Source organism: Magnolia sinica, chromosome 19, assembly GCF_029962835.1.
Source record: "Magnolia sinica isolate HGM2019 chromosome 19, MsV1, whole genome shotgun sequence".
NCBI lineage: Eukaryota > Viridiplantae > Streptophyta > Magnoliopsida > Magnoliales > Magnoliaceae > Magnolia > Magnolia sinica.
In genome coordinates, this window is record NC_080591.1 from 19,599,410 (window position 1) to 19,611,690 (window position 12,281).

At 41.3% G+C, this 12,281-nt stretch overlaps 1 protein-coding gene across 4 annotated transcripts in view; it reads right to left on the reverse strand.

Annotated features, from left to right (window-relative positions):
* LOC131235694 (uncharacterized) overlaps window positions 1-11,259 on the reverse strand; it is a 60,126-nt gene extending 48,867 nt beyond the window's left edge. For 2 of the 4 annotated variants that reach the window (XM_058232991.1, XM_058232994.1), the window contains exon 1: window positions 10,738-11,256. In XM_058232991.1, the coding sequence (XP_058088974.1) occupies window positions 10,738-10,985 (248 nt within the window). In that variant the 5' untranslated portion in view covers window positions 10,986-11,256. Of the gene's footprint in view, window positions 1-10,737 lie in introns of all 4 variants that reach the window. The other 2 variants (XM_058232992.1, XM_058232990.1) reach the window with 2 other exon arrangements.
* Window positions 11,260-12,281: the final 1,022 nt, after the last annotated feature.

Genomic DNA, 12,281 nt, shown 5'->3' on the forward strand with positions numbered 1-12,281 from the left:
TTGACTCTGTTACTTTCACCACCTTTGGAAGGCCACAGATTGAATAACAGCAGCTGGCTGCTCCATGTGGTTTCTCTACTGCATCCCACACATGCAGGGCCCCCTAGATGGTGATCTGGATTCACTGATTACAATTCAACAGGATGATTGACACTCGGTTCACTGGAAGCCTCTGCCAATCACGGGGTGGTATCGACAATCCATCTTGCGGGCATTGTTGTGGATGGCCCACAACATAAAAACATACCAGTTGGATAATCTTAGCATCAATGTTTTAAATATCGACGATATTAGCCGATATATCCCACGATATAACTTGTATCCCACCTGGGCGATACAAAACGCATAGGTAGTGCCAATATATCCCACATGTTCGATCCGGTGAGCATTTTCAATTTCTAATCGCTTTTTTTTTTTGTTAAAATATGTTAAATCGGTGTCAAGTGTTTACAAATCCATTAGTTCTTCATGTTTTGTATTAAAAATCATGGAGTTGGAGCTTTGATTTCGATATCCATTGGTTCTTCATGTTCTCCATGTTTTTTTTTTTTTTGTTTGAAACTCTCCTTTAACCAGCTGTCAATTGAGACTAATTTCGAAGTATTTAGGAGTATTTGACGAAACAATCATCACATGCACTAATTTCGAAATTTGAGTGTAGGTGGTCCAATTTAGTGAAATTTGAGAAAAAATCAAAATTTTCCCAATTTCTCCTAAATTGCTTGCAATGTTGCGTTCTAAACATGAAATCAAGCATGTATAAGGGCTGATCTACTGATTTGTTAAGTCCTTGTCAATTTTTTAAAAATAAAAATCATTTTTTAATAAAAAAACAAATATTAAAATTTTATTTATTTTTTCAAAATTTCCCTTCAACCAACTGTCAATTGAGACTAATTTTGGAGTATTTATGAGTGTTTGATGAAACGATCATCACATACACTCTAAATGTTATGCATTCAATTTGAATATAGTTATATTAGTTTAGTCAGACAATGCATAACTTAGGACCCTATACAAAGGAAACCTATTATGTACACTTCTTTTTTGAGATGTTATGATTTAAATGTGTATTAAGGTCCTTTTTAACAATTCCTGAAGTTTCATTAAAACATTCAACTATTTTCCCAATGTTTTCCCATGTTTCCCAAAAAGTGTGATAAATTACCCGATATAAACAATATATCCCATGTTTCCCAAAAAGTGTGATAAATTACCCGATATAAACAATATATCCCATGCGATAACCGATACTTATCTGTATCCCAAGATTGCAATACATAACGCGATACAGATATTTCGAACACTGCTTAGCATCCAATTAATGGACCTTTCTGCCAAATGCAGACCGTGGACCATCGTATGTTTCGCCATCCAAGGTCATGGATCAAACAACTTCTTCTTCTTCTTCTTCTTTTTCAGTTGGTTGCCACTAGATGATGCTTAAGATGAAAAATAGTCAGCCATCGGAATCCACAATATGCCCAACCTACAGTGAGGCCGATGATTTGAACGGTGCAGATTGTTATACAAATATGGTGTGTGCATAGCCGCAATGTTGTGATACAAATATGGCACCTGCATAGCCACAATGTGCATGCGCATGCATAATCATTCCCTACCAGCATATCAAATAGGGGGGCTTTGCTCATCTCACACATCCATTGCTGTGAGAGATCCATAACTCAAGTGGGCCAAACCACAAGAAACAGTAGGGATGGAAACACCCACCGTGTTCCTGCGGCCCACCGTGATGTTTGTATGCCATCCAACCTGCTCATAAGTTGATTCCCACTAGGATGAATGGAAAACACAAATATCAACCTGATCCAAAATTTCTATGGCTCCCAAGAAGGTTGCAATCGTTAGTGTTCAATCCCCACTGCTTCTTGTGCTGTGGCCCACTTGAGTTTTGAATCTGCCTTATTTTTTAGATCAGGACATAACATGAGCTGGCACAACCAATACATGGAGTGGGTATAACACAAACATCACGAACAGTTGAGCAACAATATACAAAACAAACGGATTGTTGTTGGATGGTGAATCCAGTTGTTTTGATATGGCCCACCTGATGATGAATTAGATTTTACTCGATAGATTTGGATAGTGTCTCCCACCAATATGAAAAATATCACCGAGATTTTGAAAATATCGTGATAATATAGCAAAAAATTCATTAAATGGTATAATCATATTATTATCGCGACATGTTCAAAAATCAACATGAATTTAAAATATCACGTCTTTGTCGCGATATTAATGCAAAAAATAATAAAAACCTTGGGGGTCATTTGGGTGCCTCTAACTTTCATTGTTTGTAACTAACTTAATTGCCGGTAGTGTTTGGGTGTGAAATTTTATCTGTGAGTTACAACATGTAAGTCACATCTTTCACTTACATCCAAAAGCATTTGCTTAAGTTGCGCTTTCACTTACAAATAACTTACACCCCAAAGGTACCTTCTTTTTTTATTCGGTGCAAAAGCAGGCACACACTCTCTCTCGCAAGAGGTCCTACTTCATGTATAAATATGGTTTTTTTCCTATTTTTACCATGTTTCTTTTTTAAGGGTTGTGCGATAAAGGGTTACTAAGAAGATGAAACAAGCAGTACAACAGTTTCAAAATAGGGTTTCCAAATAGGGTTGTGCAAGAGAGGGTTTCAAAACAGATGGTTATCCATCTGATGGACCGAGCCTGTGTAACCCAAAGTAGTGTGGGGCCCACCGCGATGCCCTTCTAACATCCACTCTATCTATCAGTTCTAACAGATCATTTAGGATGTGAGCCTAAAAATGAAGCCAATGCAATACTCAAATGGGCCACACCACAAGAAACTGTGGGGATTGAACGCCCTTCATTGAAACCCTACTGGGCCCACAGAAGTTTTGAAGCAGGTTGATATCTGTGTTTTCCCTTCATCCATGTGAGAATCGCTTAACAAACGGCTTTGGATTAGAAATAAAAAGGCCATGGGCCCTAGGAAGGTTTCAATGGTGGGCGTTTACATCCCTACTCTTTAAAATGGTGTGGCTCGCTTGAGTCTTGGATCTACCTCTTTTTTTTTTCTCCCATCACATGATCTGGCGAAACTGATGGATGGCATGGATTTCATGCAGACAAAACAATGGATCCCATGGAGCTCTAGATCATGCAATCACATTCTTGCTTGTTGCTTATATTAAGTGCTCCACATTATAGGTATTTTGAATCTGTGGGCCCACTTTTGTAGCCCATTTAGCCTAAGAATCAATTCAAAGATTTAGCGAGATGGGCTCAACCCATATCTTATGCCAAGCTTTTCTATGCGATTTGAAGATTTTGGAGCAATTTCCTATTTCAAGCTCTTTTTTGGGTAAATACACTTTCTCGCCCATCAACACTTTACAGGTTACCCAATCAAAAACATTGTTTACCTATAATTGTAGATGAACTGACACTTGATGGTCCCGTTAGGGCAAAATTCACAACTTAAAGCTCATTTGGCATCTTTACTTTAATCTAATAAGAGCTACTATAATAAGCTTTTTTTATTTTAGCTCTTGTTTTAAATAAGCTCATTTGGTAAAATAAGGTTTTCAAAACCAAAAATAGCTCTTATATGAAATAAGCATTTTTGATAAAACATTCAAATAAGAGCTTTTTCTAAGGGTAGTTGATGTCGTTTTTAAAGATTACAACAACTCCATTATAAGAGCAATCCAAACAATTGGTTTGGAGGATCTCATCATAGATAGACCATGCCCCAAATGGCAAAGGTGTTGCGCAGCACGCCAACAACGCAGTGAACCGAGATCCAATCTCCGGTCTCACCCACAAATGATAAACAGAAAGAAATATAATCCAGAAGTAAAATCAAAGCATACCAAACAAAACCACAAGACAAGATATACGTGGAAAAACCCCAAACAAAGGTAAAAAACCACGGGTGCAAACTTCCACTATGAAGAAAACGATATTACAAGCAATATACTAACCTTTTCCCTTTAGATGTATAGAGAAAACCCTTTGCCCACACCTTAGAATACCTTTTGCATACCCTAGGACCCCTATTTATAGTTTAGACAACTTTCCTTTCGCACCTCTGCGAAACCGACTCAAATTTCCGCAGTCCATATCAAATCCACAAAACGAATCTACGTAATCTCGACTGGTCGAGCGGAGGCCTCGACCGGTCGAGCACTGCAGACTCAAAAAACATAGCTCGCTGGACTTTGAGTCGAGCCAGCCCTCGACTGGTCGAGTGGGCTACTCTACCGGTCGAGCAGGGCACTCAACTGGTCGAGCGGCCCTGTCCAGATGTGGCTCCACATCTCAACAATCTCCCACTTGGAGACACATCAGCATAAACCTTTGTCTTCTACATCCGGAGTGCACCACATCCCCGTCTTCAAGTCTGAAGACCAATCAAAGTTGAACAAAGCGTTAACTTCTCCAATGTGACCGCCTTGGTCAGCATATCCGCAGGATTCTCACTTATATGAATCTTCTCCAGAGCAATCGATCCACCTTCCAGTAACGAACATATGAAGTGATATCTAATGTCAATATGTTTGGTCCTTGAATGAAAGGTTGAATTCTTAGCCAAGTGTATTGCACTCTAACTGTCACTGTACAGCTTGCAATCTGCTTGCTTCTTACCCAACTCTTCCATGAAACCTTGCATCCACACCATCTCTTTGCACGCTTCTGTAGCTGCAACATATTCTGCTTCCGTCGTACTGATAGATACTATCTTCTGCAATTGAGAGACCCAACTGACTATAGCACTACCAAGAGTAAAGACATAACCTATAGTGCTTCTTCTGTTGTCGATATCTCCTGCCAAATTTGAATCTACGTAGCCTTATAGCTTGATTCGATCTACCATAGCACAGCCCTATATCCACAGTACCTACCAGGTATCTGAGGATCCGCTTCACAGCTTCCCAATGTTCCTTCCCGGGGTTGTTCATGAACCTGCTAACAACTCTCACTGCTTGAGCAATGTCTGGCCTCGTGCTCGCCGTATCATACATGAGACTCTCAATAGCTGACGCATATGAGACTTTAGTCATGTAGTCTCATTCCTCCTGCGTCTTTGCACCTTGCTCCTTAGAAAGCTTGAAGTGGTTGACTAATGGAGTGTTAACCGGCTTAGCACCTCCCATATTGAATCAATCAAGTACCTTGGCTATGTACTCTGCCTGTGACAAAACCAGTTTCATGTTTTCCCTATCACGCTTTATTCTCATGCCTAGGATTTGTTTTGCAGCTCCTAAATCCTTCATGGCAAATTCTCTAAATAGTTGTCTTTTGAGATCTGAGATGTCCTTCATGCTTAAACCGGCCACAAGTATATCATCAACGTACAGAAGAAGGATGATGTACGACGTATCAAACTTCTTCAAATAGCAACAGCGGTCTGCATGACATCTCCTAAAATCGTTTCCTGACATGAAACTGTCGAACTTCTCGTACCACTGCCTCAGGGCCTACTTCAGGCCATATAGACTTCTACACACCTCGTTCTCCTTTCCTGGTGCCACGTATCCTGTCGGCTGATGCATGTATATCTCTTCTTCAAGGTCTCCATGAAGAAAAGTTGTCTTAACATCTAGTTGCTTTAGATGTAAGTCCTTTATAACTACTATACTCAAGACTAAACGAATCGTAGACATTTTCACCACTGGTGAAAATATTTCAGTGAAATCGATACATGTCTTTTGTTGAAACCCTTTCACAACCAATCTAGCCTTGTACCGTTTCGAACCATCGTGCTCCTCCTTCAGTCTGTAAACCCATTTGTTATGAAGAGTTTTCTTACCCTTAGGTTGAGTGACTAGCTCTCATGTACAATTGGACTCAACAGAGTCCATCTCATCATCCATGGCCTGCTCCCACTTAACCCGTATATCTGACTGTAATGCCTCTTCAAAACACTCTGGTTCACTATTATCTATCAGCAGTAGATAATGTAAGGAGGGTGAGTATCGGATCGTGGGTCTCCTCTCCCGAGTAGACCTCACAATCGGTGTCTGTGGCTCTGCCTCATAATGCTCCTATGTATGATCATCCAGTGGCGCTATAACACCCTTGTCCGGTAACTCTGCCAACTCTACAAATTCTTTCTCCTCGGCCTTATTTTCCTGCACATTGTCCTTATGCATCACTTTTTCATTGAAGACTACATATTTGCTTCTGACGATTTGCCTGTTTTCTACATCCCAAAACCGTAGCCAAAATCATGTTGCCCATAGCCTATCAACGTGCACCTCCTGGACTTCGCATCCAGCTTGTTTATGTGCTCTGCATCAATGTGAACATATGAAACGCAACCAAACACTTTGAGATGTGCAAGGTTCACTTCTTTCTCAGTTCACGTTTCTTCTGGTAGCCCACCATCCAATGGTGCTGAGGGACTTCCATTGATAAGATATGCGGCAGTATTCACAGCATCTGCCCAAAAGGTCTTTGGCAACCCTGCATGTAACCTCATGCTCCTGGCGCGCTCAAGGATGGTCCTATTAATGCACTCAGCTACACCGTTCTGCTGCGGTGTCCCTGGAATCATTTTCTGATGTTTGATTCCATTTGTTGCACAATACTACTCAAACCTCTAATCACAGTACTCTCCCATTATCTGATCTGAGACATTTTACTGTTTTACCTGTCTCATTTTCTACCATTACTTTCCACTTCTTAAATACATCAAATACATCAGATTTATGCTTTAAGAAATAGACCCACAGTTTTCTACTAGCATCATCAATAAAAGAAACAAAATAACATGAGCCACCAAGAGATGATACATGTGCCGGTCCCCACACATCAGTGTGTACAAGCTCCAACAGATGTGTCTTTGGAGCACGTCTTGTTTTCTTGAAACTTGCCCTCTTCTGCTTGCCATACATACAGTCCTCGCAGAATTCCAAGTCAATAGACTTCAGCCCTGGTAGCTTCCCTTTTGACAATAGTACTTTCATCACTTTCTCACTCATATGTCCCAACCTCTGATGTCATAACTGCCCATTCACTCCAGTTGATGCGACTGTGAGTGAACTATACGATCCTGAAGTCACGTACAAAGTATCTTCCTTCTTGCCTCGAGATATTACTAAGGCACCTTTTGTAATCTTCCAGGAATCACTAGTGAATGTCGTCACATATCCGGTATCGGCCAACTACCCCACTGAAATCAAGTTTCGTTTCAAAGTCGGTACATGTCTGACATCCTTCAATTTCAACGTCGTTCCGTCTTTCTGATTTATGTGAACATCTCCCTTTCCAACAATACTGCACGGCTCATCATCGCCCAGGTAAACTCTCCCGAAATCACCTAACACATAATCACGCAGAACTTCCTCAATATGAAGTGGCATGAAATGAAGCACCCAAGTCTATCTCCCAAGACTCATTCCTCGCATCAAGAAACAAGATCAACGCCTTTGTATCACTCTCCTCATATAGATTCACTGAATCTTTCCCACCTTGAGAGCTTCCTTCTTGTTTCTTAAGCGCCCTGCAATCACGTTTCATGTGTCCCTTCTTGCCACAATGCCAATACCCGTATTTGTCTTTCGGTGCCTTGGACTTCTTCCTCGACTTACAACGTCCGTGTTTATTGCCTCATTTATTCATCGATCTTCCTCTTCCTTCAACGTTTAGAGCATTCCTTGAATCCCCTGAAACTCATGATGCCTTTCTTCTAGATTCTTCGCTGAGAATTAAACCGGACACATCATCAAATTTCAGCTTTGTCGACCCTGAAGAATTGGTTCACAACAATCACCACACCATACCAACTGTCTGGCAAACTGCACAAGATCAATAACGCCCTGACCTCTTCCCCAAAAACAATGCCAATGGATTCCAACTAACTCGTGATTGTATTGAACTCGTTTAAATGTTCAGTCACGCTCCCACCATCTGACATCTTCATATTGAATAGTTGTTTCATGAGATAAACCTTGTTGGATGCTGAAGGTTTCTCATACATTGTAGTTAGGGCTTTCATTAATTCTTTTGTGTTTTTCACCTTAGATATATTGAATGCGACACTCAGTCGGATCGTTCTTAAAGTCTTCCGATCCAATAAAAACCATTCATCATCTGTCATCTTCTCTGGTTTCTTCTCTTTTCCTCCTAGAGGAATATAGAGATCCTTCTGATACAGATAACTCTCCATCTGCACTTCCAAAAGGCAAAGTTTAAACCATCAAACTTTTCAATTCTAGTCTTCCCTTCTTCTGTCATCGCTCCCAATAGAACTAAACCAATAGCTTTGATACCAGTTATTGCGCAGCACGCCAACAACGCAGTGAATCAAGATCCAATCTCCGGTCTCACCCACAAATGATAAACAGAAAGAAATATAATCCAAAAGTAGAATCAAAGCATACCAAATAAAATCACAAGATAAGATATATGTGAAAAAACCCCAAACAAGGGTAAAAAACCACGGGTGCAAACTTCCACTATGAAGAAAACGAGATTACAAGCAATATACTAACCTTTTCCCTTTAGATGTATAGAGAAAACCCTTTGCCCACACTTTAGAATACTTCCCATTACCCTAGAAAATTCCTAGGGACCCTTATTTATAGTTTAGACAACTTTCCTTTTGCATCCTTGCGAAACCAACTTAAATTTTCGCAGTCCGTATCAAATCCGCAAAAGGAATCTACGTAACCTCGACTAGTGGAGCAGGCTGCTCGACTAGTCGAGCGGACCCTCGACTGGTCGAGCACCGCGAACTCAAAAAACATAACTCGCTGGACTTTGAGTCAAGCCAGCCCTCGACTGGTCAAGTGGGCTACTCGACCGGTCGAGCAGGGCACTCGACTGGTCGAGCGGCCCTGTCCAGATGTGGCTCCACATCTCAACAAAAGGAATGGATGGCTACAACCTTCATGTTTTAAGACATTTGAGTCGTCCATTATGGCAGACATTGGAGGTGGATCCTCCATCATATGGAGCCCACCTTTGATGTGGATCGTCCATTGTGTGAGTCAAACCTTCAAAGTGGGTCGTCCATCATGCAAGGCTTGTCTTGGGTATGGACCATTCATCATTAGGGGTTGACCTTTGATGTAGACCATCCATCTGGCTCACCTTGATGTAGGTCATCATCGTGTGGGGCCCACCATCAATGCTAGTTGTCTTTTATGTGGGACCCCTCAATGTCCACTACCCATCACGTGGAATCCGCATTTGACGTGTCCATCATGTGGGCCCCACCTTCAAAGTGGGTTGTCCATCATGCAAGACCCACTTTTAATGCCCGCCATCCATCATGTGGGACACACCTTCTATATGAATCATCCATCATGTTGGGTGGGCCACTTTGGATATGGGTCGTCCATCATGCGAGACCTTAGATGTGGACCGTCATTAGGAGGGGCCCACTTGATGTGGATTGTCCATCACGAGGGGCCACACTTTGATGTGGGTCATCCATCATGTGAGGCCCACTCCTTCCATTATGTGAGGCACCTTGTTGTGGAGCATTCATTATCAGGAGCCCCATCTTCAACACGGATCATTCATCATGTGGGCCCACCTTTGATGTCCATCATCCATATGTGTGTCCCAACTTTGATGTGGACCATCCATTAAGTGGAGCCCACTTAACGCAGATGGTCCATCATGTTGGGCTATACTTTGATGTGGTTCATCCATCATGTGGGGCCAACCTTTGCCGTGAACCATGCATTATGTGGGTCCACCTTAATGTGGACCATTCATCATGTGCGGGCACCTTCAGTATGGGTTGTTCATCATGCAGGCCCACCTTTAATGTCCACCATCCATCATGTGGGTCCCACCTTTGTTTTGGACCATCCATCATGTGGGGCCCAACCTTCAATATGGGTCGTTCATCATGTGGAACCACCTTTTATGTCAACCTTTTATCATGCAGTCCCACCTTCAATACCCACCATCCATTATGTGGGTCCCACCTTGAAGGGGGTCATCCATCATGTGGGGCCACACTTTAATATGGCACATCCATCATGTGAGGCCCACATTTTATGTGACCGTGCATTATGTGGGCCCACCTTGATGTGGACCATTCATCACGTGAAGCCCACCTTCAATACGGGTTGCTCATCACGTGGGTCCACTTTAGAGATATAGAAAAGACGAGAGGAGGCCAAGATGGAAATTATTTATAAAGTTTTAAGGACAAACTTGTTTTAAAATTAACCAAAAATGTAAAATGTCTTCCCGCTTAGCCAAAGAAGCTCTTAAAGAAAAAAGACCTCCCCATCACTTCTTTGGAGAGCTTTTTGGCTGATTTCTAAAAGAATCAGCTCTAAAATTAAAGCTTTACCACGCCGTATATTTCAAAAATTAAAGCTTAGTTTTTAGAATAATCAATAATAAGCAAATAAGCTCTTATTAGTAGCGATTGCAAATGGACCAAAAAGTTACGGCCATCCAAACCACCCCTCAATGGAATTACTTATGTAAATATGTATTTGAGATTTAAAATTTATTTATTTATTTAAAATAAATATTTTTATTTTCAATGAGATGCTCCAAATAATATCCCAAGAAAAACCTCAAAATTTGAAAATCACCCGCGAAATTTCCAGACGGAGAAATTGCCGAGAACGAGATTTGTCACTTTCTGCCAAAAGCTTACTTCTCAAACACGTCTGTTATATTCGCACGTGTGCTTGTGCAGGGGGATGGTCCAGACTCCGCACGTGTGCATGTTTTAGGGGAAAAAAGGATTTTCGTTCTAACCTGTGAGAGAGATGAGCGTTGACGATAGAGGTGGCGTGCGATCTTCCGTCTGATGAGGCAGAGGCCCACCGCTGTCTGTGGGAGAGCAGTTTCGACCATTGGTTTCTGAGGTTGCGCTGTGCGGAAGGCCTCCATAGCCGAATTGATGCTGGAGAAGGAGAAGGAGAGGAAGTGGGATTAGGGTTTTGAAATTTGGGTTCTTTTCCTCCGGGGGAAGGAGACGAAGGAGATGGGATTAGGGTTTGCATTTCCGAGTCCGTTTCGACCCAGCGAGTCGTGTCGATTCGTCAACTTAGAGATGATGGATGGCATGCATGCACTTTCGTCGCTCTCTTCTCGCAAAGAAAGACGTCGGCAACGTAACACGCCTGTGTGCAATCAAAGCCGCTCGTGAGGTGGCCCTTGCTGTGTGCGTATATGCGAGATAGCGTGTTTGGATGACCAAATTCCACTCTAATGTGGTGTAAAACTAACATCATTACTCATCGTGCCTTATCAGATAATTAAATGGGATGGATGGGATGGTTAGACTGATTTAAGCCCAGTTAAATGGAAAATTACAGTTCATTCTTTTTGTAAACTTTTTATTCCAATGGCGGAAAATATGCTTATTTTAACATATCTTGAAGTTTCATTGAAAATTCTATCATTTCCCATGTTTTCCCACATTTCCAGTTATCAACCATATTATCGATAATATCGATATTGTTTCTATGTCCTCCGCCAGCAAAACTTGTAACTGTTGAAATTTTGATTTTTGAAAGAATTTAAATATTTCAAAAATTTTTATTTTTCAGTCAAAACAATTCAAAATTTTCAAATGAAAATTGCGGTCTTCTTTAATCTCACATCAAAAATGAGAAAACTGTGATTTATATATGGATGTGTGTAATATTCTTACTTGAAGATTTGAAGGTTGAGATGCTCGGATTACATGTTTCAATGCATAGCACTAGAACGAACACACGCGCGCACTCGGGTACAGGCATGGGGTAGTGTGGTTGTAGTGGCGCTTGATGGCGCACTTCGCACATACACATCGTGTCGCGAAGTGGTCGGTCCCTCCCGACCTTGCGTTAACTGTCACGATACAGTGAAAGGGTGTGAGATAAGCCTATGTTTTATTGGTTATAAAGAACGATCGGATCTATAAATCTAAAACAATCAGTCATTTTAAGAACGGCTACCAGCCTTAAAACCCACAACGGCCTGAAAACAGATGGACTTTAATGATCCAATGGTCAAATCTTTCGATCTAATGATCTTAAATAGCACAAATTCAATATCAACAGTCAGAAACATTTTTCAAACATTTTGGACCATTGATGACCACCCAGCAATCATCTACTCCCCTGTTGCCTATATAAATTGGATTATTCCGATCCAAAACAATCAACTCTAACATATCTCTTCCAAACTATCGGATCTCACTAAAATCTCTCTCCTTATAAGAATATTGCAAACATGTCTGCTAATTAAGTCTACAAGATGATCAACTGCATTGAAAAGTTCCTAAGTAGACCTTTTCGTGATTGTTGCACGCA